Source organism: Oryza brachyantha, chromosome 7 (assembly GCF_000231095.2).
Source record: "Oryza brachyantha chromosome 7, ObraRS2, whole genome shotgun sequence".
In the NCBI taxonomy this organism is placed as follows: domain Eukaryota; kingdom Viridiplantae; phylum Streptophyta; class Magnoliopsida; order Poales; family Poaceae; genus Oryza; species Oryza brachyantha.
Genome location: NC_023169.2, coordinates 5,001,149 through 5,028,771, shown reverse-complemented (window position 1 = coordinate 5,028,771; position 27,623 = coordinate 5,001,149). Strand labels below are relative to the sequence as shown.

Sequence of the window (27,623 nt, the reverse complement as noted above, 5' to 3'; positions counted from 1 at the left end):
GTCGGGCGCGGGAGGCGAGACGGCCGGGCGCAAGGACGACGGCGACGGCGGCAACGACGACGGCCGGGTGCAAGGGAGGCGAGAGGCCAAGCGCACGTGGGGGGCACCTTCCAGATTCGAGCGAGGACGGCGCGCGGCGACGATGGTCGGGTGTGAGGGCGTCGGCGACGATGGCCAGGTGCGAGGGAGGCGAGACGGCCGTGCCGCGTGGGGGCGCTCCACCCAGATCTGGCGCGAGGACTACGGCGACGACGGCCGGGCACAAGGGCGGCAACGATGGCGACAGCGCGAGAGGGGCGCAGCGGCGACTGGTGTGCGCGAATGGTGCCGAGGAAGGTGAGGCGTGCGCGACCCCTCTCATGCCCCTGCACCCGCGCGTCCCGGCCCCTGTACGCGCGCAGCCTGGACGAGGAGAAACGCTCGATCTGTGCGTTTCCCTAGGGCCTGGTTGAGGAGGTTATTTTGGATGCACTGAGCTAGGCCCCGAGAGTCGTGCCCGTAACCAAACACATACTATTTGTATGAGTGGATACCAAACACACTCTTGGAGTGCCATACCACAAACACACGTCACTCTCCTTTGAAACCTAGGGAATTTTGTTAATACGATCTCTATATCTAGGGGTGATTGTTTGTTTTTAGAAAACTAAACGGCGTATTTGCAAACGAAAAATAATTTATGACTAAAATTTTTATATACGTGTTATATCTACAAGCCAAAGCTAAAAGATAAACCATAATAAGAAAACCTTAAAATGAATTCAAAATTTAAGGATGAAATTTAAATTTTGGCCTATAATTATAAACAGAAGTAAACATATGAGGCTGATAAAGATTTTAAGTTGTTTAACATATATTAAGGTTGAGAAAAAATGACTATATTACTCTTTAATAATGATGAATGAATAAGAGCATGAGAATAGTGGATAGATAAGAGATAAAATGGAAAGAATCTTAAATAAAAAGTAATTAATGAAAAAAACTAGTACGGTAAATAATGCTATGCTTATATTATAAGGGCACGCAGAAAAGTGCTTATTAGCTGACCCTCTCAATCGTCATGTAAGCAAATTTGGTGACATGGAGGAAAGAGAGGGAAGGAGACAACGACTTAGAGTTGACTCTTAGCATTTATTAAAGAAAACTTTCTTGCATGAGGGTATATAAAAAGAAAACTAGCGTAATAAAAACATTTTATTACATTAATGAAGAAATCACACGTAACTCTACCTTTATACGTATCGTTATAAAATACACTCTTGTTGCTGATATAACTTGAGATAAAGCCCACAATGAACTCTACCATTGAACATGCCCTAAGAATACTTATATTTTGAGATGGAATGCTTATATTTTGAGATGAAACGAGAAGGATTGGACACCTATGATTACGTGAGAATAAAAATGAAATCTGTGGTTATGTACTACATTCGCCCATGTGCACAAGATTTTCTAAACTTTGATCTTGAAACAAGGTTGTTTACATGGAGATCTTCTCTAGCCTTGTGTAGGGTAAAGAACCAACCGAACAGCTTAAGATTATTCCACCAAATGAGGTTAACATGATCCACTTAACTGCAACATCATATTCATCTTTTGGGGAGAGATTTGGGAAACAAACAAAAAACGGTTGGCATGATTATCAATTAACTCAATCAACAAGCAACCATACTATCACTACTTCATATATGATATAATGTTGGTCACACAGTTTGGATAACGCTCCACACCAACTCAACTTTACATCTGTATCGCGCCAAATGTGCAGCAGAATCAAGCCAAAGAGCCATGCATCTTGATTTCACCGACACAAATTTCCGCTTCCAAACTATTATCTGGCAGTGCTATACCGACAGTTGAATATTGCTAGTATCCTTTCAATGCTTGATGCAGTCAAACCCTTGACAAACCGACACCCACACGATTATTACAAGAAGCAAAAGGATTCCAAGAACTACCAATTTGATTTTCATGTTCTGCAACCATGTCTTCCTACGAATTTTCACTCCCTGCCTTTTGAATTCCTGGGCCTGAATTACATAAAAGAAAACGACGTTATGCATGCCACAGGATCATGGCAAAGCAGCACATAGAACAGATGGCTTGTATACCTGACTTCGTAGATCGGAAGTCTTGTCTTGAAGTTCACTCAATTTTTCTCCACGGCCCAAAGTCTGAAAATACCACAGAGAAGCAGAAATGAACAGACGGTAATAATGAATAAAGTTAGCTTGATTCAAGGCATCACAAAAACTGCTAAGACATTGACAATCCACCATGATCCTTTAAAAAAATGTGATATTTCTATTAGGCACATTCCAGGTTCGCATTCAGATAGAACCAAGCCCAAAAAAAAAAAACTTCTTAACATATAAAGCACATAATGTGAGCAATGAATATAACATTATAATAGGGTAAACATCATCTTTGGTGGATGGCACCTTGCTATCCTGATGTCCAGATCTTCAGTGCTTGAAATTAAAGCAAAAGCACAATAGCTACCATAATGTTTGTCTTGTATATTTGTTATCCTTCTAGAATGAAACCATACCATAAATTACATTTCTTTTCGCTGGCAAATTATAAGCAAGCTTGCCCCAATGAAACAGAAAGCATGCTTTAGTTTATTCATTAGAGAGGATGAAAACATAGTACCACACTAACACTTACATGACTTGTTTAAAGAGGAAGCCCATTTAACTTGGTGAAGAATGGAGGGAAAATAACTGCAAATGTGGACCACACCTAGCACGATGTAATTTGTACTCACTCCAACAGTTCAATTGTAGTATGACTGCATGACAAGTTAAGAATTTGCTTTGCTTATCCTGATCTTTTTACTGAAGATAAATGTACCTTTTATAAAAAAAAAACAATGTTTTCTGAATCAATATGACACTCACATAGCACTGGGTAATCTAAACCAGAAGCAATTCAACATATATTTGTGTCCACTTAATCAATAATTCCTGGTTTACCATCAAATTGATGAACAAAAGTCACAAGCATCATCCCTCTTTGAATACAAAAGTGAGGGGAAGGAATGAGGTATACCTTCTCTATGTTTTCTAACATGATATTTTTAACTTCAGAAACTTGGGCTTGCACTTTCAAAGTTTTCTCTATTTCTTCTGAATGATCAAGGACATACTGCATGTGTTGCTTTATAACTGGTCTGCAGTGCGAATGCTCAATTTTCAGTGCAAAAACAAAATTACATCCTGTGCTATTTTCAGGAGTACTTATAACAGACATACCCGTAGTCTTTATTGAGACTTTTTGCAAGAGCTGTATCAGCTTTACCACCTCCATATCTCTTCGTGAAGTCATCTTTCAACCTTTCTAGAAAAGCCACTGAGACATTCTTTGGGACAGATTCCTTTGCAACTACGCAATAGCCTACAAAATGTGCATAGAGAAAAGATATAACCTTGAGTATGTAGACATCTGGATATTATATTTATCAATAGAAAATTTATATTCCAATCTCCAGGGCTCCAACATAACAGTACACAATTCAGTATCAAATGGTCCCACGTCCCAGCAAGACTATGGACAACCATGGTTGATTATTGTGAAGTAAACCTTTTGTGGCAATAGGATGATGGAATTTTATTAGTTAATGTGAGGATAGAAAGGCCTCCTCACATCCATGAGACCGCCATAATCAGGGAAGGAAAAGGACATCAAGTCACGATGGTGGTAACTGGTAACAAAGAGAGCAGTATTGCAGCAGCAGGGTTAAGTCTCTCATGGTCGGTAGCAGGGTTAGTCTCTCATGGTTGGTGGTTTACTACAGGCCAGTGATTCATGTGTAATCCTTGTACTAATTATACCCTGCTAGACCACCATGCACCCAGCACAACTGAGTAGCAGATTTTTCCTCTATGCATTGAAATTCATATCGCTTTATCCCAGGGATTCCAGGCTTCCAGCATTTATCCATTCATTGATCGGTGCTGAAATTTTTCTTTTGCACCCTTTCGCAGTTATTGTTATTGGTTATGCAAACATGATCCTGTCTGCACCTCGATAGAGAGTAACATTGGGGTGTACAGGGTAACATTGCTTTTTAAATTTATAGAAATGGAATTTTTCTTTATTCTCATGTAACATTGCTTTCTAAATTTATCTGTTAAATTTAGTGATTTTGTTTTGATCAGACAAGTCTGTGCGGCCTTAAATATTCTGAATTTATCGTAGCAGATTAATACAGAAAGCATGCCCAGTCATAATCTACAAGTGGTTTAGATGCTGCAGCAATCAAGATCGAAATTTTACCACCCAAACATTCTAAGCAAAGTTAATAACTCACTGAAAGAACACTAGTGATCAAACCGCGAGAGATGAAAGGCATTGGCCGGTTATCGCGCCGCACTATCTCACCGTAGCCGCGGTGGAGGAGGAAGTTGAAGGTGTGGCCGTCGCACGCGTAGCTGAACCGCGCCGGCGCTCCCCCGCCGCCGGAGCCGGAGCCGGAGCCGGAGCCGCCCGACGAGGGGAGCCGCTGCAGGCACTGCGCCGCGAGCGCCGGGAAGTTGCCGGTGAACTCGGTGTACTCCGCCAGCACCGCCGTGCCGCGCGCCACGAACGCGTAGATCAGCCACTCCGCCTTGCCGCCGCCGCCGCCGCCCACGTCCCCTTCCTTCTTCCCCGACTGCGGCGGCGGCGGCGCCATGAGAGTGGGGGGTGGGGGGGGGGGATCCCGCGAAGGCGGTGGCTGGGCGGATCTCGGGGCTCCCCGGCGGCGCGGATTCCGCGATTTCTTGGTGCGGTGGGAGAGAATCGAGGGAGTTGTTGAGCTGAGTGCGCTGGAGAAGCAGTGAGGAGCGTGCGTACGGCGGCCACCTTTTCTTGGTTGCTCCTTTTCTTCTCTCGCAACTCATCAAGGCACTGTTTAGTTAAAAAAAAAGGTTCTTAGACATCCCATCGATTTTTTTTACATCTAAAACTAATTACATGGTTAAGAAGGAAATCGTGAGACGAATCTTTTAAGCCTAATTAGTATGTGATTAGTCATAAGTGCTACAGTAACCTATATGTACTATGACAAATTAATTAGGCTCAAAAGATTGTCTTGTATTTTTTTGACAGAATCTATAATTTATTTTATAATTAGACTACATTTAATCCTTTAGACATCCCGTAAGATGTTTTTTGAAATGTTTTTCATAGGCCCAACTCTCTCTCTCTTTTTTTAAGTTGATGTGACTACTGATTGCTCCTCCACCTTTTCTAGCCTAGATTACACATTTAGGGGTATTTAGATCGAGAAAATTTTCGAGAGAATTGTCACATCAAATATTTGACCGGATGTCGGAATGGATTTTCGGACATGAGTGAAAAAACGAATTTCACGACTAGCCTGAAAACCACGAGATAAATCTTCTGAGCCTAATTAATCAGACATTTAATTAGGCTCAAAAGATTCGTCTTAAGATTTTTTCCATAACTGTGTAATTAGTTTTTTGATTTATCTATATTTAATGCTTTATTTAGGTGTCCAAAAATTTGATGGGATGTTTTTTTTTAAAAAAAAATTAGGAACTAGGCTTGGAGCATGCGAGAAAGAACTAGTTTACCCGACAAAACAAAAATTTTCACGCTATCAGGTTGCATACGAGGGCACATACATAAAATATTAAATATAGAAAAAAAACTATGAGACAGATGTTTTAATCCTAATTACGTCATGATTTGACAATATGATGGTACAGTAAACATTTGCTAATGATAGATCAATTAGGCTTAATAAATTCGTCTCGTAGTTTTCCAGTGAAGTCTGTATTTTATTTTGTCAGTAGACTATAGTACTTTAAATATGTGTATATATATTCAATGTGACAACTAAACCCAAAAATTTTTCACAACTAAACCGGTCCTTTAGTATACGGTTAGTGGGAAGCAGGAAGCCCGTTAGGAACGGTGGAGTTGTGAGCGTATGATTTACTTATTGGGTTTAAATCCTAGTGTTTATGAATATTAAACACATGCAGTGGGTTTTCAATGAGTTTAGTGTGATTATGGATTGTAACCTCTATTAAATCTCAAGCATGTAAAAGAACTCGCAGCCTAATAGTTACAGTGACTATCTAAGGTCCTAAGGTCCTGGATTCAAATATATTGTAGCATGAATTTCAGATCGGATATTTAAGGGACCAAGTCTCTCTACTTGGGCTAAGTTTCTAATTTTTTTTTAAAAAATAGCTGCATATATATATAGACCGGATAAAAAAATACTCTTGTCTAGAAAAATCTAATCTCAAGCATGGCTGGTTTCAATATTTTTTTTTGAAAAGTTCATGTCCGGTCCCTCATCTTTCGGTACGTAACATTATGAATTTTAAAACTCAAATTTAAAGTTGATTATATGAATGTTTATTATAATTTATTTTTATCATTTGCTTTTAAATCACTAGCCTTATTTATAAATTATTTTTTAATCGAAAATAAGATGTTTTTAAATTTAAGCGAAACCTCTCCCCACGAGAGATATTTAAGTATTTACCACTGTAAAAATGTAACATTTAATCGATATATTTACACAGGCATAACGATAAAATCCTTAAACACATTGATATATCTCTAAACAACAAAATGAATGCCCCAAAACCCGAAGCCCGGGAATCCCCCTTCCCCGCTACCAAAAGCCCAAAACCGGCTAGGGTTTTACCGCACTCTCCCCCAATGGCGGCGGCGGCGGCGCGGCGGATGCCGGCGACTCGCCGCCCCCTCTTCGCCGCCTTAAGCGTCCTCCGTACGCCTACGCCCCGCCACCTCTCCTCTAGCGGTCCACCCACTCAACCCCACAGCTCCCCCGCCAGCGAGCTGCTCCGTCTCCTCTCCGCCGCCACCTCCTGGACCCCCGACCTCGCCCGCGCCGTCTCCTCCGCCTTCTCCGCCTGCCCCACCGGCGACGTCGTCCTCGCCGTCCTCCGCTCCATCAGGAACCCCTCCTTCGCCGCCCCGTTCTTCCTCCTCGCCTCCTCCGCCTCGTCCCCGCACCCGCTCCGGGCCGACGCCTACAACGCCGTCCTCCCGTTCCTCCACCACGACGTCGCGGCGCTCGAGAAGGTCCTCGAGGAGATGGCCGTCCTCGGGTACGGCCTCCCCAACCCCGCCTGCGCCGACCTCGTCGCCGCGCTCGTCCGCGCCCGCCGCGTCGACGACGCCGTCCACGCGGTCGGCGTCATGCGCCGGCTCAAGTTCCGGCCGGCATTCTCGGCGTACACGGTGCTGATCGGCGCGCTGGCCGAGGCGCGGCGGCCAGAGCGCGCGCTGGAGCTGCTGCGCCAGATGCAGGAGGTCGGGTATGAGGTTGGGGTTCCTCTGTTCACCACGCTGGTGCGGGCACTGGCGCGCGAGGGGCAGGTCGCGGGCGCGCTTGAGCTGGTGGATGAGGTGAAGGGGAGTTGCCTTGAGCCGGACATTGTCTTGTACAATGTGTGTATTGATTGTTTTGGAAAGGCTGGCAATGTGGACATGGCATGGAAGTTCTTCCATGAGCTGAAGGCGCAGGGTCTGAAGCCAGACGATGTGTCTTACACGAGTATGATTTGGGTCCTTTGCAAGGCAGGAAGGTTAGGTGAGGCTGAGGAGCTGTTTGCGCAGATGGAGGCAGAAAGATCCGTGCCTTGTGCATATACATACAATACGATGATCATGGGATATGGATCCGCTGGGCGGTTTGAGGATGCCTATAAACTGCTTGAGAGATTGAGGGAGAGAGGTTGTATTCCATCTGTTGTGTCATTTAATTCGATTCTGACTTGTCTTGGTAAGAAGAGGAAGATTGATGATGCTCTAAGCTTGTTTGAGCTCATGAAGAAGGACGCAAAGCCAAATGCTTCAACATACAACATTATCATAGATATGCTTTGTTTGGGTGGGAGGGTTGAGGAGGCATATAGGATACGTGATGAGATGGAGCATGCTAGTTTGTTTCCGAACCTGTTAACTGTGAATATAATGGTGGATAGGTTGTGCAAGGCAAAAAAGCTTGAGGAGGCCTATAAGATTTTTGAAAGCGCAAGCCAGAGAGGTTGCGATCCTGATTCTGTGACATACTGTTCACTTATTGATGGTTTAGGAAAGAAAGGACAGGTTGATGAGGCCTATAGGCTATTCGAGAAAATGTTGGATGCAGGATATAATGCTAACCCTGTCGTATATACCTCCTTGATTAAGAATTTCTTCATGCATGGAAGGAAAGAAGACGGGCATAAAATCTTCAAAGAGTTGATACGCCGAGGATGCCAGCCCGATCTTACTCTTCTTAATACATATATGGATTGTGTTTTCAAGGCAGGTGAGATTGAAAAGGGAAGAACAATTTTTGAGGAAATCAGGAGTTATGGTTTTCTTCCTGATGTACGAAGTTATTCCATTTTGATTCATGGTCTCACAAAATCTGGCCAGGCTAGAGAAACATCCAAAATTTTTCATGCCATGAAGCAGCAAGGTTTTGGTCTTGATGCTCGTGCTTATAATGCTGTTGTCGATGGATTTTGCAAATCTGGAAAGGTGGACAAAGCCTATGAGGTTCTTGAGGAGATGAAAGAGAAACATGTACAACCTACAGTTGCTACTTATGGAGCAATTGTTGATGGTCTTGCAAAGATTGATAGGTTGGATGAGGCTTACATGCTTTTTGAAGAAGCGAAGTCAAAAGGCATAGAAGTTAATGTTGTTCTGTACAGCTCCCTCATTGATGGCTTTGGGAAGGTTGGTAGGATAGATGAAGCTTATTTAATTTTAGAAGAAATGATGAAGAAGGGTTTGACTCCAAATGTGTACACATGGAATAGCTTGATGGATGCTTTAGTGAAAGCTGAAGAAATAAATGAGGCCCTTGTCTGCTTCCAGTCAATGAAGGAAATGAAATGTCCACCAAACACATATACATACAGCATTCTTATAAATGGCCTTTGCCGTGTACAGAAATACAATAAAGCTTTTGTGTTCTGGCAAGATATGCAGAAACAGGGCTTGATCCCTAATGTGGTCACTTACACAACCATGATTGCTGGGCTTGCAAAGGTTGGAAACATAACAGATGCTTACAGCCTCTTTGAAAGGTTTAAATCCAATGGTGGAGTCCCTGATGCTGCAAGTTTCAATGCTCTTATAGAGGGGATGAGCAATGCAAATAGAGCAATGGAGGCATATAAGGTATTTGAAGAAACTCGTTTGAGGGGATGCAGAATTAATGTAAAGTCGTGCATTAGTCTTTTAGATGCTTTAAACAAATCTGAATGTTTAGAGCAAGCTGCTATTGTAGGTGCAGTTTTGAGGGAGATTGCCAAGTCCCAACATGCTTCAAAATCCATGTAGTATTGAGGGTAGTGGAGTTATGCTTTCAGGTGGGCCTTTGTGCTGCAATTCAACGGTCGACTGCCGTTGTGCTGTTTGGAAAGAGAGTGTTCTTTATGTTGATAAGGATCAAACTCTTGGATGGAAACTTAAAAAGGTGATTAGAAGTATGATTTCAATCAAATCTGCCCCATTAGTCATTGGATAGCATCAAAACTGTCAGCTGGAACAAAGAGTTCCTATCGGTATGCTGACTTACAAGTTCAAACCAAACTCATCTGCAGACTGCAGGTAGCCAGGTATTTGTATGATGCATCTTGCTCTGAACAAATGATTATTTACTAGTTCATTGATTGTGGTTATCCAAGTTCTGGCATCACCCTGTTTTGGAGCATACATTCTTTCTTCAAAGCTTAGCATGATAGCTGCTGAAATTTTAGTTTTGAGTTTTTGACAGCCTATTCACTTTTTATCTATTGAATTTTAATTGTCAATTGTTCTGTAGCTATCACAGTACCTTGTTTGTGTCTGTCTAAATTTGTGAGCATTGCCCAATCATTTCTCCACCTGGAATGACGAAAGTTAGCCAAAGCATATTGTGGTGTGCTCCTCTAGACATCATAAGTATTGGTCACCTTGGTGAAAATGTCCTTTTCGCCAGGCACAATATGAGATGACTAGAGTTGAAGCTTGCATCAAATGGTGATAAAATTGAGATTGGTAACTTCCTGACCAGAATTTTGTGGATACTAGGATGAGCTGCTGCCATATTTCGTCTTGTCTTTATAATTAGTCTATACATACAAGCATGCTTGATTGTGCAAGGCATGAGGGATCAGATGTGCACAACACATTTTTGATTGAGATCATGCTTGCTTCATCTTCAAATGACTGCAGCTAACTAGTTTCTGAAATGGGCTAAATAGTCCTTGTGTTGCACTTGGAATTGTGTTTTTATTCTGAAGTTATCTTTGGGCATTCTTTTACCATTCCCTTCTGATTCAGTGCCTACCTTTTCCATCAGTTGTTTGGTTTGATTTAGTAATACTGATAAGACCAGCACGCATCTCTAGTTGAAAAAGGTATGGTTGGATTGAAATTTCATCTGAACATTTATCTGTACTTATATATTTTTCCAGGTGCATTGGCTTGATAGGACAATGAGGCTGGGCTGATTGATATTCCCCTGAACTTCCATTTTGTTTATTCAGTTAGGCGGCCATCTGAGTATCCTGCAAGGAGACAAAAATGTTAGCAACCGGAGAAACCATGCATCCCCTGCTGGACTGCTTGAGGTTTTCCCAGGTTGAAAGTTTGCTCTATTTGGATCGAATTTGTCACTTTAAAGATATTTTCTCGTCCAGAAGGTTGTGTATGATTTTGTTGTCTATATTGCAGATAACATAACAATGACTCGAGGAGAGAGTGCAGAGTACAGCTAGAGCAGGAAATTTTTTTTTAAATCTATAATCTTGTTATTTATTTTTTTTCACTTATCTCAGATAACTACTACCTCTGATTTATAAGACTTTCTGACATAGCCTAAATTCATCCATTGATTGATGAATGTATATAATTTATATATATGTTTAGATTCATTAGTATCTATATAAATCTAGACAAGTCTTACGTCGTGAAACGGAAGGAGTATATTTTACTTTGTTACAAAGAAGTATGTGTGGTGATTTGGAAAAGAAGTAGAGCAGGAATTTTTTTTTTTAAATCTATAATCTTGTTATTTATTTTTTTTCACTTATCTCAGATAACTACTACCTCTGATTTATAAGACTTTCTGACATAGCCTAAATTCATCCATTGATTGATGAATGTATATAATTTATATATATGTTTAGATTCATTAGTATCTATATAAATCTAGACAAGTCTTACGTCGTGAAACGGAAGGAATATATTTTACTTTGTTACAAAGAAGTATGTGTGGTGATTTGGAAAAGCAAAAATGAAAAAAAAAATTCCGTTGCCGGGACTCGAACCCGGGTCTCTCGGGTGAGAGCCGAGTATCCTAACCAGCTAGACTACAACGGATTTATGCTTGTATGAACAATAGAAATATAATTTTTGGTATCATTCTCACGGGAGGTGTCGTGCACACACTCATCCATGGCCCTTCGATCGGCATCCCACGGCCAAGTCTCCAAGCGTGGTAATTTTTACAGATAACCGCCCGGATCATCTATTTCGGTTTTGCAGAACAAACCCCCCTGTCGCCTCTTCAGTTGAACTCGTCCATCACGGCGCTGATCGACGGCATTCCATGTTCAACAGGACTATTTAGCGAACGCTCCTGCACTTCAGTTCTACGCGAACGCTTGTTATTTTCCGTTTTGTCATATGATTCTTTCCTTTTTTTTTCATAGCAAAAATAATATGTGCACTCCCATAGAATAAGCTATTCTATGTTCCTTCTCCTCGTAAGGCTCAAACCCACTTTCTACCTCCTTCTAATAGCCCAAAGCCTCTTTCCTAGCCTGGTCAAAGCTCTTCCATGTTGGTTAAACCCGTCCTTTGACTTTCCTATACACCTCACATTTGTTCAGTGAAAAGTGCAGTAACACGAAGGCAAAAATATAGTAACATGTCTTATGTCTTATAAAATACAGTAACAATATCAGACGAATCTAGTTTTTTAAATCATATTTTTTTTAATCACGGTAGTGAAAACGGTTTTAAAAAATAATATAAGACACATGAGATATTGCTATCTAAAGATTGAAAATACAAACTTTTAGCTCTCCCATACGTATTAATGGTATTGTAGCAATAGCATGCAGTTACACCTCGTGTTATTACCCTTCGATCACGATGTTATTATATTTATATCATGATTGTTACTGCAGCAACGCACGTGTTACTGCACTTATATCGTTATGTTACTGCATAATTGCAGTAACAATACTTATATTTTATAGTAACATCGCATTATTGAATATATAGCGTTACTGTAGCTATTGTCATAACATTAGTGTATACTAATACAAATCCTATAGATATTTCTTAAGATTCTAAACTTTAAACAACTTTATCTCTCACTTCATATATTATTTTTTAAAAACGTTTATACTGAATTGCCAGAAAAAGTGATTTAAAAAAGTAGATCCTTCATGGATTTGTTTTGATGTTGTTACTGTGAATTAGTTGTCGTGTTACTGTATTTTTTTCCTTCGTGTTACTAGAGAATTCCTGGGAGACGAGGGGTGGGCTTAGATAGACAAGAAGGAAAGCCCATAAGAGGTTGACCCACGTGGGGAACTCTTTGATCAACCTTTAATTGTGGTGGGGATAATTTTTAGACTTAGAAAAGAGGGGTGAGATGTGAGATGGGCCTTGGGAGGGAAGGGTTACTAGAATAGCTTATATTAAGCGGTGCGCGTATTTGTCAGGCTCTTCTTTTCCATTAATATTTACACACGTATAAAGTTCACATATTTGAATTCAATTTGAACTAGGATGGTAGGGTTTGATTTTCAATTTTAAATCCACATGTTTATATATTTATATTAAAGTTTTGTGCAACTTAAAATTTATATGTTTAATCTTTATTATATGTCTAAAGTTTATACATGGTGGTCATGTCTCTCCTCGTGATTATGTGCGCAGCGCTAAGCTGGTAAAATATTTCATTGAGTTAAAAGGAGACGGACATTATGCTCCTCAAATGTCACCCATTCATCCGAATCTGATGACTATTTTGAATCATTCTATACATCAGCGATCAGCACCAGAGGTGCCACGGTATTCTCAGCTCCTCATTCATATCGTTTCTATGGCTGGTTAGGTATAAATTGTTGGAAGATAGATGCTTAGGTCTAAATCGTTGCTGCCGTATTGCATACATAAAGTGATGAGATTAGGTTTCTAATTTTTATTTAGATCTACAGATTTATATTAAAAAACTCAATGCAGATCGATGCCTATACAAATACATTTCATACCACAGAAATATAATGGAAAAATATCATATACATAAATTTCACATAGACATTTAAATATCTCCAAAACAAATAATAATATCACTGCATGCATATATTAATATAAATGTTAAATTTCTATATAATCCTAATTAACCTTCGGAATTTCGAATAATCGTTTGGCTGCACAACACCCGCATTCCGCGACCAACTCGTGAGTAATCCGAGTTTATCACGGAAGAATATTTAGATGTAATTACATTTTTTATACAAGCATAAATCCGTTGTAGTCTAGCTGGTTAGGATACTCGGCTCTCACCCGAGAGACCCGGGTTCGAGTCCCGGCAACGGAATTTTTTGTTTTTATTTGCCATCATGAAAGCTCTACTTTTTTAAAATTTTCTTTTTTCACTAAAGCATGGCTGTTAGCTTATCAAGGACGCGTTATCCAAACTGCCGAACTATATTATTTTTGAAAAAAAAAACTTTCTATACAAATGTTTCTTTATAAACATAAATGAGTAAAAGGCTATGAACTTATGACGATGACAATTTTCAAACCACTAAACTATATATTTTTTCACAAAATTCTTTAAAATTAAATAGGAATATATTTCTAAAGTTTGAGACAGTATCTTCTCTAGAAAGATTACCAGCCAACCAGTCTAATTCTCAAGAAAACTATATAACACTGAAACGGGCCATGAGGATTAGGTTAAAGGATATGGGAGAAATTAGGATCATTAACTTTGGAAATGCATGAGACATTGAGGGCAATGTCAACAGAAAAACACACTACCCTTGACACCCTTTTTTCCTAACCTATTTTGCCTGTCCGAGTGACATGCAGGCAAGAAGTAGCAACACTCTCCTTGTTAATTTCAGCTATATTTCACCATATAACACAATCAACATTCTTTGTAAAAGATTTGGTTCGAAAAATATATAGCAATCAAGACATCCCAGCAGTCTAACACACAACCGTATATGTTTAAATGGTGACACAGGAAAACATGCCACCAACAATTGTAGATCCTCAGCAATTGATGATTACATGTATCCGTGCGGAAAACTTGGCAAGACTATCAGCATACATTTTTTGAGGGATAGAATCTAGTGCATACATTTACAAGCTAATATCTTTCAATTGCATCGACTATCATTTTTCTAGAGGCATCAAGCAAGATAGATTGGACTAAAGTTCCTCGAACCCATCTTCATCGGCATCTTCCTCTATTCTTTCAAAATGCATCCGGAAGCTCTCCATCTATCACACCAGAGAAGAAATAAACAAAGTTGCACTATAAAACCTCAACTTTTGACTATGGAGGTATCATGGCTACATGATTAACAAAGTGGGGACGCCAACAAATTGGTGCAACTGTGGACTAACAAATTTGTTCTTTCTACGAAGGAAGTTACCAACAGGACAACATAAATAACGACTGATTACCACAAATTTAATAACCCCATGTCAAAGATAAATTACCTGGAAATCTCTCAGTACAAAATTGTTAGCAATTAAGGACATCGATGAACAAAATCAGACAGTAGAGCGGCTCATATCAACAAAATCAAATGTAGAAGGCTAAATGGAATAGGATGAACAAATGAAGCTATGAAAGGCTTGAATCAAACGATTTCGGACTTTGAGCAATTTATTGTGCAAACTGAAGTCTGGGTGCTTATACATTAGTTTTGGAAAAAGAAAAACAAGTAAAACACATATGTACTGCTAGAATACTAAGAATATAGCATTGAAACCAATTAAAGTGTTCTTACAGCTAGATTCTACTATATAGACCTGGAAGATCTTCTATATGTAATTGGCCCAAGTAACAAAATTGAATTAAGGGCACAAAAAGAAATGAGTATTCTAGAAGAGTATACTCAAGACATTGCAGCCAGAAGGTTATGAGCAAGGTGTGGAAGTGAGAATGATATCTTTAACTATTTTCCAGCTTATGCCACCCTACAATTATCAAGTGAAAACTCATGTTGAAGGAATAGAGTTGGTTTCATTACCTGAGCATCTGAGAAACGCAGCTGTTCAGCGATAAAAAGAGTTGTGCCATGTATTTCTGATAGAGAGCCCAGACCTAAGCCAACATCCTTAACCATTTCATCATACTGAACAAAGCTGACACGAAAACCCTGGGTAAAGAAAAGGTTTTCCAGCTTGTCTTGCTCTGAGGCCTGTGCAGTGTAGGACAAGGGAACTGTTATAGATGAGCCAATTTAAAACAATAGATGTAAATTTTTGAAGTATGTACTTAACCATGTCTGCTGCTGGTCTCCACTGTGCAAAACGTGGTAACTCCCCTATAAAGATACTCCCTTTCATTGCTAAATTGCTTATGATAAGCAAAAGGTCCTCCAAGCTTTTAAAATTGAACAAGGGTAAACCCTGCAATGCCACAACAAACTCATGACACAACATGTAGATTCCAAAGCTTTTCCTATTCAAGAGATGCCATAAGGACCTGAAGTACTCAAATGGATGCAAAAAAATAACATCACTGCAAATTTTAGTGGCAGCATCACAGAATCAGACAGCCAATCGAGCTAAAGCAAAAAAAAAAAAAGGTGAAGGATCTCCTGAATCCAATGAAAAGTATGATTCAAACTCTAACAAGAAACTATTTGGCCTGGATCCCCATATTCAATTAGAACGAGGCTGGTCAGTCGACTGGGAATTGGGCTGTACCTGATCCTGTTGCACATCTCCACAGCTGCACCCCTACTTTCAACCCATTCTACTCCCAAGCAATATATAATAGTATAGCAGACCCCTTTTCTTCTGCTACTGTACCCCTACCAATATGTATCAATGACACATGCCCTGTATAATCTACCACAGAGTGTGAAATTTTCCCATCCATAAAAATAACATATATTTATCAAACATCACGTTAAATCATCCAAATGCAAATATCATTTTATCACCTGCTCACCTCCATCATCTTGTTTCATGTCTACAACGCCAAATGAGTTATAAACCATGAAACATTGATATTGGCCCACTTTCAAATATTGTCCACTAGCTGAGGATGCTGTAGTTGTCAGCTAACACAAATATGCATGGATAAGCTAGCTAAGAAGTTGACATCAGGTTTATCAAAACCTTATTTTCAGAAAATTATCCAACCTTGGCATGATACCTCATAACTAAAACTGGGACCAGACACAGGCAGCGGTTTCCAGCTTTTCCTACAACAGGCAGGAAGACCTGTTGAAATTTTGTTTATCTTAAATAAGTATGCTGTTTTTCAATTAATATATTTTCAATGTTTCCTGAAAACTTTACGCTTCACCCTGCTGTATGCATATTCAGTGTAAAACAATAAAAGAGAAATAACCCAATTACAGCATTTACTGAAGTACCCTGCACAAACCATAAAACAAAATACTAACCCAGTTACTGCCAGTTTTGCAACCTTTCTAAACACATGAATGCAATGGCTGGTATGAACATATAGCAAGTGATAATTGTGCATAGTATGTTACAAGCAAAATGCTGGTGATTTACATATTAAAGGAAGTGCCGGGATTTTCAAGGCATGTGCATATGGATGTGTTGGTGTGCATGAAAAGTGTGCCTTTTATTGGCTTTCAGGATTTGTGCAATCCTTAATCTATAAACACATCAATAAGAAAATGGATGATTAGTACCGAAGTTTTGTGTGGAAGGAAAAAGTGGAGGAACTTACCTGCAGTACCCACAAGCTTGGCCTATTTCCATTTAAGCCATTTTTGTACAAGCCCTCTTGTAAGTCAGGAGACTCTGCCAAAGTATGAAGTACAACACAGTTCCGTGATATTTTTGCTCCGGCTCCTGTGATATCACAAGATTTTAAAATAAAATTAAAAAGAAAGCCTAGCTAACTACCTATGTGTTTGCTACAGATGAAAATGAATCATACATATTCTAATACTGTCAACAAATAAATGATGATTCTTACATCCAACGCGTCCTTCACTATTTTCAGTTACAACTTACAAGGAGCATTTGACAGTTCTTGCACAGCTAACATAATAAAAGTAAGTTCAACCTTCTGTTTATACATGAAAATGTGTCAACTCACACGTTTCTGTGTTAAATTGTGATTTTAGAAGAAAACAGCACACAGAAGGTCTACTATGTATGGAAGAAATTCAGGGAGCTACACATAAAAATACTGTGTGAAGGTTGTGGGTTGGCAGATTCACTAACAGCATTACCTTGTTTAAAAAGAAAGTATAGATGTACATGAGTTTGTGGGAACCCTTGAAAATCTCATCAGATTTCTTTTGAGAAATGCAAAAGATAACATGGAGACGCTAATTGACAGTATATTATTGTTATCTTATCGCTAGCCAGTGAACACACAACAGCAGCAGATGTTTCCACAGGATTTGGACAATGATAGCTGAGTAACTTATCAATAAGTTATTAATCTTGGTTCCCCCACCAAAAAAAAGAGTTAGTTATGTTGGTTAGCAGCATAGTATCTTTACTTAACTTTAGTTCTGTCTTCAGAATATGTGAAGCTTAGTTTGAGTTGTTAGGCTCAACCCTATATAACGTAAACAGCAGATTTATTGGAGGCAAGCAATGAATAATAATTGCATTTTTTCCAATGTCCCTCTCCCTCCTTTATATCTCTCCCCTTACGATTAGATTACTGGATGTTGCACCTTTCCTCATGCCCCATCTCTCTTCTGTTGTACCAATGAACTAAGGTTCCATACAGTTATTATTCATTAATCCTCACAAAATACAAATGGAGCAAAATAGAAGAGTCAAGGATAAATATTTTCTTTAATTTCAATTGAGATCTTGCTGTTTCAGATTTCTGGAAAGCCAGGACCCGCATCTTAGAACAGATAGATAAAAATGCACTAGTTTGTTAGAAATATTTTGTGATAGCATAAAATATGATGATACCTCTGAGTTTCTGCAATGCTGTACTGAAAACTCTTCCAGGTGATACATCATACACAACAGATAACTTTGGCCAGCTCAGCCTGTAAGGACGAGTGTCCATTCCATCTGTCAACAGAACAATCTATTAGGAATAAGCCAGCAAATTCTACAAAGATTATGCAGACAGCTTCACCATAACATTTAGTTAAAGTTCAGTACCTGTCTAAGATCATCTGAGTTGCTTATCAAATGTTGCAATTTGTCATCAATATATCTGGTCACTACCCTATAATATTCTGCATAAGGCATTAAATGTAAAGCTAGAGAATCTTTATCTTCACTTGGCGCACCAATTGAAAGTAGAACAGCGGCATACGGATCAATAAAAAGAGGATCTGCAATTATAATATTATTGAGAAACATTAGAACTGACATACAATCACATTTGTAGCCATCGTAGCCTTCTTCCAAAGAAAATACAGTGATATTCTGCAGGGATCATTATCTTAACTTTGGCAAGAAAGAACATATCATAACTCAAAGTTTAAAACAACTGTATTAAATATGTCTCATGAAGGAGACTGACATAGCTGATAACTCTGTCATAGGTAATTCAAAAAATAAATGAACAAGCAACTAAAGCTCATTACAAGCAAAAAAACAAATATAGTTTGCATATCAAGCTTGTATACAGTCAAGACCTCTTCGCCAACATGAGAAAAAGTTGTCGTTTGTTAAGCAACAATCTATGATGCTGAAATAGTAATAATGTCATACTTTAACAAATAATGATCAGCTGAAAACAGACCAAGGAACAATTATATAGATAAATGTTCTAAAATTTGAACCTAAGACCATTGTAGCTTTAAGATTGACAGACTTGAGAACAGGTGTTACCCAAGTGACAAGCAGAGCCAGAGCAAAGAATTTACAATCATAGACAATTCAATAAGCACATTGCTGTCAAAAATACGTGCATTGCTGTCTTTAATTTATGGCTTCAGATACGGGATGACAAAAGCATTCACCCAATTCGTCGAACAGGTAGCGCGCACCGCACGCTGAACCGGCGAACACACAAAGAAAAAGCAGCGACACAAGATGTGGGCATCGCTGACCTGGGCGGCGGGACTCCTCGTCGCGGACACGGGCGGCCCGGAGCGCGGCGACGAGGAGCGGGTCGCCCTCCTCGTCGGGCTCACGGAGCGGGCCCCCGAGGGGGGTGTCAGCCGCGGTGGCGAATGGCCCCCGCGGCGGGAGCACACCCTTCGCGCGGTTGCTCCAGGACCAGGGGGAGAAGGAAGAGGCGGGCAGTGGGAGCAGGGTAGGCGGCGAAGAGGAGAGCGGCGGCGCCCGGCGCACGGCCGCGGCCGCGGCCGGCGAGGCGAGCCACGGCAGGACGGGCATGTGTGGACAGTGCTCGGTGTTTGACCCGACGGTCTTTCCCCGCTATCCGGTGGCCTCTTACTCCACGCTCCAGCTTTACGTTTCCCTGCAGGAAAAACGTACTTCAGGGCCTCCTATGATTTTTAATTTGACATAGTTGAATTTTAGATATTGCACGTTGTATTTAAAATTTTTATTTAATATGTAACACACTTAAATTATATAGAGTAATAAATCAAATAATAATAAAATAATTAATAATTGTGTAAAATTTTTAAATAACACGAATGATAAAATCTAGATCCAAAAATCAAACGAACTAAGATTTATTTTTGATCAAGTTTGTTTAATTTAACTACAGCCGGACACGTATTAGACGTGGGCTGACCCATATTCATCCCTACTTCAAGGTCCTCTGTATCATTATATATGAAATACATAGGATTTAAATTTTATACATTTTTAATGAAGCCCTTTGAAAGTGGATTCGAGTTCTCCAAATCTTATGAAACTCTCATAGAATGTCACAGTATATGTAGATTTTGGAGAAAAGTTAACAAGAGTTCCAACTTCTTATTCAATTTGGTTTTTTTTATTGTCTATTCAAACAACCATTCATGCATTCCTTTTGTATTCAATGCTCTTTTTTTATACCTACATATCTATAAAAAATCATATTTTTTATTCTTTCTTTTTTTCAATCCTATGTTTCAAAGGAGCTCAACGGTGTATATAGAAACAAGAAACCCTCAATCATCGTGAAAGTTCACAAATCAATTATAAACATTGAACCACTATATAATTAACTGACTATGATATTTCAAAGCTTGCAATTTATGATCTTAGGGCAAATTTGAAGTGGTTTTGATGTACGGTAAGCCTTTAAAAGTTATGAATTTTAAAAGTTATAAACGACTTCACAAGATTCTTAAAAAATATCTCACAATCAATGGGGTATTTATACGCTAGATTTTATAATACATGCAAAATAAATATAGTCCGTACAGAAAAAAAGTTTCAAAATATGGGTAAAACTCTTTTTTACACATCAAACAACTATTATGTTTCTATAAACTACTCCCTCCATTCAAAACATATGTCATTTAGAACAAGACTTGGTCGAAAGTTCCAACCATTGATAATTTCTTAAAATGATTAGTTTAAATACAAGACAATGATACAAATAGATTCTCCTTGAAAAGTAATATCATAAACTTATTAGATTTTATACATATATTATAATACAAAATTGCTTGTCATAATTTTAAAAATTTAACCAAATATTGTCTTAAACAATAAATATTGTTGATCAGAGGGAGTACTATGGTACCACCTACCTAACTTTATTAAGTTTTAGACATTCCACTATGCAATGGCGACCTTTGTCAAATTGTTTGAAGTAATTTACCAACTTAACAAATTCAATACATATATGTATTTAAATTTTTTCAAACTCAATGAATGGAAAAGGCTTTTAGAAAAGGCAAGATTTGGTGGAGGATACATAAAATCATGCAATTATCTGTGTGACACAACAGAGATACGAATTATCAAACATGTAATTAACTGACGGACACTCAATATTATTATTTTATTACATTAGGTGTAGATAAAAAGAAACAATGAGGAAAAATTCTAATTCTCCGTTGTCTCAATTCACTTATAAGTTGATCAAATGATTGTACAGCAAAGACATTCCATCTCGACGAGCGTGTGCTCTGACTCCCACACGCCGCCACAAGTGGTCACATTTGTTAGCCACTTTGAGTTAGACATGTATCCGGCATCACGGAGCAAAAGTATATTTTTGAAATATTTTTCTCCTTATCGGGCTACGAAGTAATAAAATAATATCATAAATGTCCATCAACTACTTGCATTTTTTTTGACTATCCTAAAACCAACTACATGTTTTTTATCCTGTAAAAATTAAGAAAAATATGCACAATACTGGATTCGTAACCTACATAAGTTTGTCTTAATCAGATGAGATTTATTTTTCCCATAAAATATTGGCTATGTTCAGATTTAGTGCAATGCTTCTGTTGACCAATTTTACTTTTGTTTTTCATATAAGTTCATTTGTTTATGAGCTTCCTAAGTAATTTGCTAATTTCGAAATTCAAAACTATATTTTAGCATTTCGACGCATAGCCATGTCAACGCCGATGTCATATCGTCTTAAAAAACAATACCGCATATAACATTACATTCCCTGTTATTACATCGATAAAAATCTCCCGATTTGAGGCCACGTGCCAATCTCTCCTATATGGGCCTCATTTCTTGAATAATTTTTTTCTCCCTAATTTATATTTTGGCCGAAATATATCCTCATATGCCCATACTACTAAATTAATTACTTAATTTTTTTTTCCTTTTTCCCACAGACCATTGTACTTATATCAATGGACCTCACGGTAGAATCATCGGTTTATTCGAAGACTCAAGAAACAATGGTGATAGGAAGAAGAAAATGCCGGTGGTTGCCACGCGCCGTCGCTCACGCCTTCGTGTAGGCGTCGGCGTCGGAGTCCGGTGGACTGGCGCCGGGTGCCAAATCCGCGTAACCACCGCCGGACTTTGGCGCGTCCGCGGCGGAGCCGGGTGACGGTGACGGTGAGGTGGCGATCGACGGGGACGGAGACGGCACGTCGGTGTAGGCGGCTGTCGGACCGTCGGTGGCGGTGGCCGGTCCAGGGGCGGCGGCGCCGGATGGGCTCGGTCCCGGTGAGCCGGCGGCGCCGGATGGGCTCGGTCCCGCTGAGCCGGCGGCGCCGTAGGACGCCGAATCTTCGGGGGGAGACGGGCCCGGCGCGTTGGCGGAGCCGAAGGACTCTGAGGAGCCGGGGGGAGACGGGCCCGGTGCGTTGGCGGAGCCGAAGGACTCTGAGGGGCCGGGGGGCGACGGGCCCGGCGCGCCGCTGGCATCCCAGGCGGTGGGCGGCACGGCGACGCCGGCGGACATGGAGCCGGAGGCCTCGGTGATGAGGTCGAGCGTGACGCGGAGCAGCTTCTCGAACTCGAGGCTCTTGGTGACGACGGCGTTCTTGATGTCGCTGATGGGGGCGTCCTTGCAGGTGTCCTCGCAGGTGGAGGAGCCGCCGAGCGTCGCCGACAGCCACGCCTTGACCTCGAGGAACTTGGCGTCGGTGAGCTCCCGGGTGAGGGCGCTCAGGTGCGCCACCGCCTCCTCGATGTCGTCGGAGCAGCTGTCCACGCACTTGAACAGGCTGTCCTCCTTCACGCCGTTCAGCTCGTGGTGCGCGAACGCCGCCACCGCCGTGCCCACCTCCGCCGCCACGTACACCGACAGCTCCGCCAGCCGCCGCGCGTTCGCCGTCCGGCTCTCCGGGTTCGTCGTCAGCGCCTGGATGCACACCTTGGGGAACAGCGTCTTGTTGCACGCGTCCTGCAGGTTGTCCACCGCGTAGGCCCCCGCGGCGGCGGCGCGGACGACCGGCGCCGCCGTGACGAGCACGGCGAGGAAGAGGGCGGCCAGCTGGGAGCGAGGCATCGCCATGGTCGGTCGGTGGTCGCCCTGGTGGTGGTGTTCGTCTCTCCCTTGCAGCGGTTGAGGGAGGAATGGGGAAGGTTCCATGGGGTTATATATGCTGCTCGAGGTCGCATGCCATGGCGTCCATGGGTGGCCAGGGACCTGTTCTCCCTGCACCTGCAGACGGCATGGGCTGGCCTTGGTTTCAGGAGGAGTGGAATATGTCTCCTGTGACCAATGCTGCATTTCCTAGTCTATTTTTATGTGTTTTTGGTGTTTGACTGTTGAGTAATGTGGCTTTTCTTTTGGCTGCAAATTTGTGTGGCTGGGATAATTCATCTGTGTATAATTTTTGTTTAATTTGTTGCCATTGATGTGAAAAATTGTTAGTAGCGAACTGATATTAGAAATAGTCGTTTGTTAAAAAAAATATACTACCTCTATTTTATATTGTAAGATTTTTAGACTTGTCTAGATTCGTCCATCGATGAATGTATATAATTTGTATATATGTCTATGATTTATTAATATGACACAGAGAGAGTAGTATTTAAGACACTGTATAACCAATCTCCTAGTGCAATGCAAGGTCTCCTACCATCTTCTAACAAGCAAGTACAATAGCAGACTATAAGCTAGCTATAAGCATATTTTAAAGAAATAAGAGGGGAGAGAAAAGAGAGGTGGGCTACTAACACGAGTTCCAAGACAAAATATGTGTATGACATGTGGGACCATGTATGGATGTTTTGTAGATAACTATTGTATGAATTAGCTATTAGATCGACTATAGATGAATTGGAGTTAGTATTTAGCTATACTATTGAATTTGCTCTAAAGAGATCACTGGAGCACCTCCTCCACGAATGAATAAAAATGCCAAGAGTAATAATACGAAGCTTCTCAACAAACAAAGAGCAGTTTGGTTTGAGTCTAAATTTGCCTCACAAAAATTTGGCCACTCAAATAGTGTTTTTCAAATATTTAATTTGGTGCCAAATTTTGGCAATGCTTTTGGCTTAAATAAGACTACAAAGTTTGGTTTTAGTTGTTTAGGCCTCAAACTAAATATAACTTTATCTTACCTAATATTGGTAATGACAAAATTTGAGGCATGGTATAGGTACTGTTGTAAGATCAATTTTGGTCTCAGACCAAATCAACCCAAAAATAATTGATCGCACTCGCTGATTGAACTTGGTGCTCCCCTTCCACCCTCATCTTTTTGCTTCTCCTTATACTTATAAGCTAAAATTTAAATTTTTAGCCTTAAATTTGAGTTGATTTTATAGTTTTTATCGTAGTTTATTTTCAGTGTTTGCTTAGATCATTAAAAAATATACAAAAAAATTTATTTAAAATATTTTTTTTTGCAAATATCCCCATTAGTTTCTCATGCAGCAATAGGATCCAGAAGGCAGGAACACGTCCAATCAATTAGCTATTTACAGTTGTTCTGCTAATGAACTGACTGATGGCCTGATGTGCCAAACTGTCTGACCCTTTACAGTTTTAAATTAAGAAAAAATCTAAAAGATGCCACTGACAAACATCATATAAACGAATTTGTCTGAGAAATACCATTGCCGTTAAGGTTCCGTCCATTTTTGCCGTTAAATACATTGTTCACACTATAGAACTTAACGGAGAGATGCTGACGGTGAAGTCCTAGAGAGACAGCCTAGAGGGGGTGAATAGGTGTCCTGAAAAATATTTCAAATCGCAGTGGTCAGTACAGGGGCCGGACCGTCTGGGCCTATGGCCGGACCGTCCGGTCAGCACTCTCGGGTTGGGCCGAGAGGTCTGGCCGGACCGTCCTGGTTAGAACACGGGACCGTCCGATCAGTGAAAAATGCAGACTTGACAGTCTACCTTTTCGGTGATGTTCCTGGGAACGTGATGTGATTATGTGTGTAATAAAACACCAGAAAGATCGTAGGAACAAACAGAACACAAAATCATAAGAACAAAGACACGAGAGATTTATCCCGAAGTTCGGATCTTTCGATCCTACTCTCCGTTGAGGCGCTCTTGCGAGCGGGATCTCTCTCGATCCTTTCCCTCTCTTGGCTTCCTCCCGCAAGGCCAACACGGGTCTCCGAATTCACAACTAGGGACTAACAACCCCTTCGATCGACCACCAAGGTCAAGATCAAGGCGGCTTGCCCAACCCTAGATTGTAATTCGCTCTACCCTGCAGCCTTCTATGAGAAAGCACAAGAATCCACTATCAATCTTACCTATTCCCTTACGGAGGTTAGGTACCAACCTTCACAACTTGCTCCCGGGTGATCCACATGAATCGGAGGCTCGCGGGCGACGCCTATCCGTCTAGGAGATCAATCTCCAAGAGTAATAGGCCACCTTGACTCCACATGCATCCATCAACGCCCGAGAATGAACACTCTATCACTCACTAACTTTAACACTCTCTCTAAGATATGATCCAACGATTAATCCTCTAGGAGGTGTATTGGGTTAGTGGGGAGGCTTGAGAGGTGCTAAACTTGCCCTAGCAACCAGAAAACTCGAACAGAAAGCCTCACCAACGGCTAGATCTCAAGAGCCCCTTTTATAGGCTGACAGACGTCACTTAGCCGTTGGAAAAGAAACCTAACCGGACTGTCCAGCTAGGGGGCCGGACCATCCGATCGGCACTTAACTCACTCACTCAGAGCAGGGGCCGGACCAAGGACCGGACCGTCCTATCACCGGACCAAGGACCGGACCGTCCTGTCACCGGACAAAGGGCCGGACCAAGCAGAAACCGGACCAAGAACCGGACTGTCCTGTCACCGGACCAAGGGCCGGACCAAGGACTGGACCGTCCTGTCCTTGCTTCAGGAAAAACAACATAGGCTACAACTGAACCTAAACTTACTCCACTCGGCTTAGGCTTACTCCAGGATGCATGCAGAGATTGCAGTGACCCCTCTTAGTAGTACGGAGTTCCTACGACTCAAAAAGAAAAAATAAAATAGGCCTTCGTGCGCCTTCGTCTTCGTAGGGCCGTCGCTTCGGGTCACACATACTCTAAGTTTGATCAAGTAATCCTTCAATCAAAATGATCTCTCATCTTTTCTGCAATCACAACTCATTAGTGCACACATGCTTGGCTAGCATTGTCATTAATCATCCAAAACTTCGTTTAGGGGCTAGATGCACTTTCAATCTCACCCTTTTTGGTGATTGATGACAATACTAGTCAACGCATGACAATAAAACATCATACATGCAGATGCAATAAATCTAGCTCCCCCTAGATGTGTGCTACCTTCAACAAGCAATTATGCATGAAACTTGAATTTTTCTAACGAAGGCATACGAGTTCATGCAACGAACACACAACACATAGCAAGGAAATTAAATGCGAGCTAGCCTACAGTCAATACATCCCAGCAACACAAAAGTTCAGAACACAGGATAAAGGAGGGGCCGGACTGTCCGGCTTTAGGGTAGACGGTCCAGTCGACACAGACTCAGAATCATTTTGACCCCCTCTCAATTCTGCAACCTCTCCCCCTTTGACATCAATACTCCAGAAAAGGGTGCAAGCAGGGGAATGAGATGGTCAATCCTCATCTGACGGGACAATCTCAGTGGCGCCAGAGGCGATGGTCGTAGTGTCGTCCTCTGTCTGAATCCCATCACTCTCAGTGGCCTCCGCCTCTACAGCTACTGCTGGTTGAGCTGTTTCTTCCATCTGAGGTGCACCAAACACAAACTTCTGCTGAGTAGAGTGGCCACCTGAAACCTGAGGCTCTGAGGCCGCCTGCTCTGGCAGCTGTTCTGCCAGCTGCTCTGGCTCCCCCTCTGCCTGTGCGTCTCCCTCCTCATCGTCTGCTGCCTCGCCCTCATCAGACCCAGCCTCCTCTGAGGACTCCGCTGTAGGCACCTCAGACTCCTCGTCGTCCTCCTCAACGTACTCCTCCTCCTCGATGTCGACATCACTATCAATAGGAGCAGGGTGAGAAGAGGATGCGCCGACGTCACGGACGATGGTACGGGTAGCCTCATAGGCAGCAAAGGGATCCTCGTAGACCTCATCCTCGGACTCAGAGGGAATCTCATGCCCAGACTCACGCAGAAGCTGATTGATCTTTCTTTCGTTGGATTTTACTTTCACTGCTGTCTTCTTGAGATCCCAAAGATAGCGGAGAGCACTTTCTTGAAAGGAGAAAGCGATCCTAAAGATGGGCGCTCAGGAATCTGCGAAGAGGAGGGGCGAGCTGAGGCACTGGACTTTCCTTTCGCTTTGCTGACTTTGGGGAGAATGTGCTTTTAACTGCGGTGAGCACACTCACCTACAAAACGCAGACCAGTGACTGTCTCAATGATCAGATGCAGGTATGGAGCATATGCAAGTCCACGGGAGGCATCCAGGATGATCTGCTGCAGCTCATACCAGATATACTTCATGATGCTGAAAGGAGGCGCATTCTCCCTCATGTGCAACAGCAAGGTATGGTGCCTAGAGGTAAGGGCTGTCTTGTCGCCGCTCTTGGGCGAAACAGTAGTCTTCAAAAGCTTGAGTAACAGATCGTAATAAGGAAGGAGCCCCTTGGTCGAGCCAAGTGCCCCTGCCAGCATCTAG

The 27,623-nt window shown here is 41.4% G+C and overlaps 4 protein-coding genes and 3 non-coding genes across 7 annotated transcripts; 3 read left to right on the top strand and 4 right to left on the bottom strand.

Annotated features, from left to right (window-relative positions):
• Positions 1 to 1,646: 1,646 nt before the first annotated feature.
• On the bottom strand, positions 1,647 to 4,838 carry LOC102717267 (vesicle-associated membrane protein 724-like). The gene is made up of 5 exons (XM_006658378.3): positions 4,387 to 4,838; positions 3,258 to 3,399; positions 3,055 to 3,175; positions 2,112 to 2,174; positions 1,647 to 2,030 (listed from the first exon to the last, which is right to left on the bottom strand). The coding sequence occupies exons 1-5, from the start codon at positions 4,676 to 4,678 to the stop codon at positions 1,878 to 1,880; spliced, it is 771 nt and encodes a 256-aa protein (XP_006658441.2). The 5' UTR covers positions 4,679 to 4,838; the 3' UTR covers positions 1,647 to 1,877.
• Positions 4,839 to 6,705: 1,867 nt separating this feature from the next.
• LOC102716988 (pentatricopeptide repeat-containing protein At3g06920) lies at positions 6,706 to 10,907 on the top strand. Its single transcript, XM_040526216.1, has 3 exons — positions 6,706 to 9,603; positions 10,452 to 10,617; positions 10,711 to 10,907. Exon 1 carries the CDS (start codon positions 6,712 to 6,714, stop codon positions 9,331 to 9,333), a length of 2,622 nt encoding a protein of 873 aa, XP_040382150.1. The 5' UTR covers positions 6,706 to 6,711; the 3' UTR covers positions 9,334 to 9,603; positions 10,452 to 10,617; positions 10,711 to 10,907.
• Positions 9,880 to 10,049, top strand: LOC121055079. The gene has a single exon (XR_005812297.1). It is a non-coding gene; the product is annotated as a small nucleolar RNA snoR127 (small nucleolar RNA).
• Positions 10,908 to 11,285: 378 nt separating the features above from the next.
• On the bottom strand, positions 11,286 to 11,358 carry TRNAE-CUC. Its single transcript has one exon. It is a non-coding gene; the product is annotated as a tRNA-Glu (tRNA).
• Positions 11,359 to 13,521: 2,163 nt separating this feature from the next.
• Positions 13,522 to 13,594, top strand: TRNAE-CUC. Its single transcript has one exon. It is a non-coding gene; the product is annotated as a tRNA-Glu (tRNA).
• Positions 13,595 to 14,140: 546 nt separating this feature from the next.
• Positions 14,141 to 19,569, bottom strand: LOC102700354 (O-methyltransferase 1, chloroplastic). The gene is made up of 7 exons (XM_006657526.3): positions 19,266 to 19,569; positions 18,367 to 18,542; positions 18,169 to 18,289; positions 16,952 to 17,076; positions 15,520 to 15,648; positions 15,267 to 15,437; positions 14,141 to 14,508 (listed from the first exon to the last, which is right to left on the bottom strand). The coding sequence occupies exons 1-7, from the start codon at positions 19,552 to 19,554 to the stop codon at positions 14,437 to 14,439; spliced, it is 1,083 nt and encodes a 360-aa protein (XP_006657589.1). The 5' UTR covers positions 19,555 to 19,569; the 3' UTR covers positions 14,141 to 14,436.
• A 2,133-nt stretch (positions 19,570 to 21,702) lies between these two features.
• LOC102716707 (mucin-1-like) lies at positions 21,703 to 23,127 on the bottom strand. The gene has a single exon (XM_006658376.3). The coding sequence runs from the start codon at positions 23,054 to 23,056 to the stop codon at positions 22,037 to 22,039; it is 1,020 nt and encodes a 339-aa protein (XP_006658439.2). The 5' UTR covers positions 23,057 to 23,127; the 3' UTR covers positions 21,703 to 22,036.
• Between the last annotated feature and the right edge of the window lie 4,496 nt (positions 23,128 to 27,623).

What these genes read in the sequence shown, in the direction of transcription:
- LOC102716988 (XM_040526216.1), top strand. Translation starts at nt 6,712, where the DNA reads ATGCCGGCGACTCGCCGCCCCCTCTTCGCCGCCTTAAGCGTCCTCCGT.
- LOC102700354 (XM_006657526.3), bottom strand. Translation starts at nt 19,554, where the DNA reads ATGCCCGTCCTGCCGTGGCTCGCCTCGCCGGCCGCGGCCGCGGCCGTG. An exon ending in ACTCAGATGATCTTAGACAG is followed by an intron (nt 18,290 to 18,366) that starts GTACTGAACTTT and finishes TATTCCTAATAG; the next exon opens with ATTGTTCTGTTGACAGATGG. An exon ending in CAAGCTTGTGGGTACTGCAG is followed by an intron (nt 15,649 to 16,951) that starts GTAAGTTCCTCC and finishes GTGGCATTGCAG; the next exon opens with GGTTTACCCTTGTTCAATTT.
- LOC102716707 (XM_006658376.3), bottom strand. Translation starts at nt 23,056, where the DNA reads ATGGCGATGCCTCGCTCCCAGCTGGCCGCCCTCTTCCTCGCCGTGCTC.
- LOC102717267 (XM_006658378.3), bottom strand. Translation starts at nt 4,678, where the DNA reads ATGGCGCCGCCGCCGCCGCAGTCGGGGAAGAAGGAAGGGGACGTGGGC. An exon ending in CCTCCTCCACCGCGGCTACG is followed by an intron (nt 3,400 to 4,386) that starts GTGAGATAGTGC and finishes CACATTTTGTAG; the next exon opens with GCTATTGCGTAGTTGCAAAG. An exon ending in CTTCCGATCTACGAAGTCAG is followed by an intron (nt 2,031 to 2,111) that starts GTATACAAGCCA and finishes TATGTAATTCAG; the next exon opens with GCCCAGGAATTCAAAAGGCA.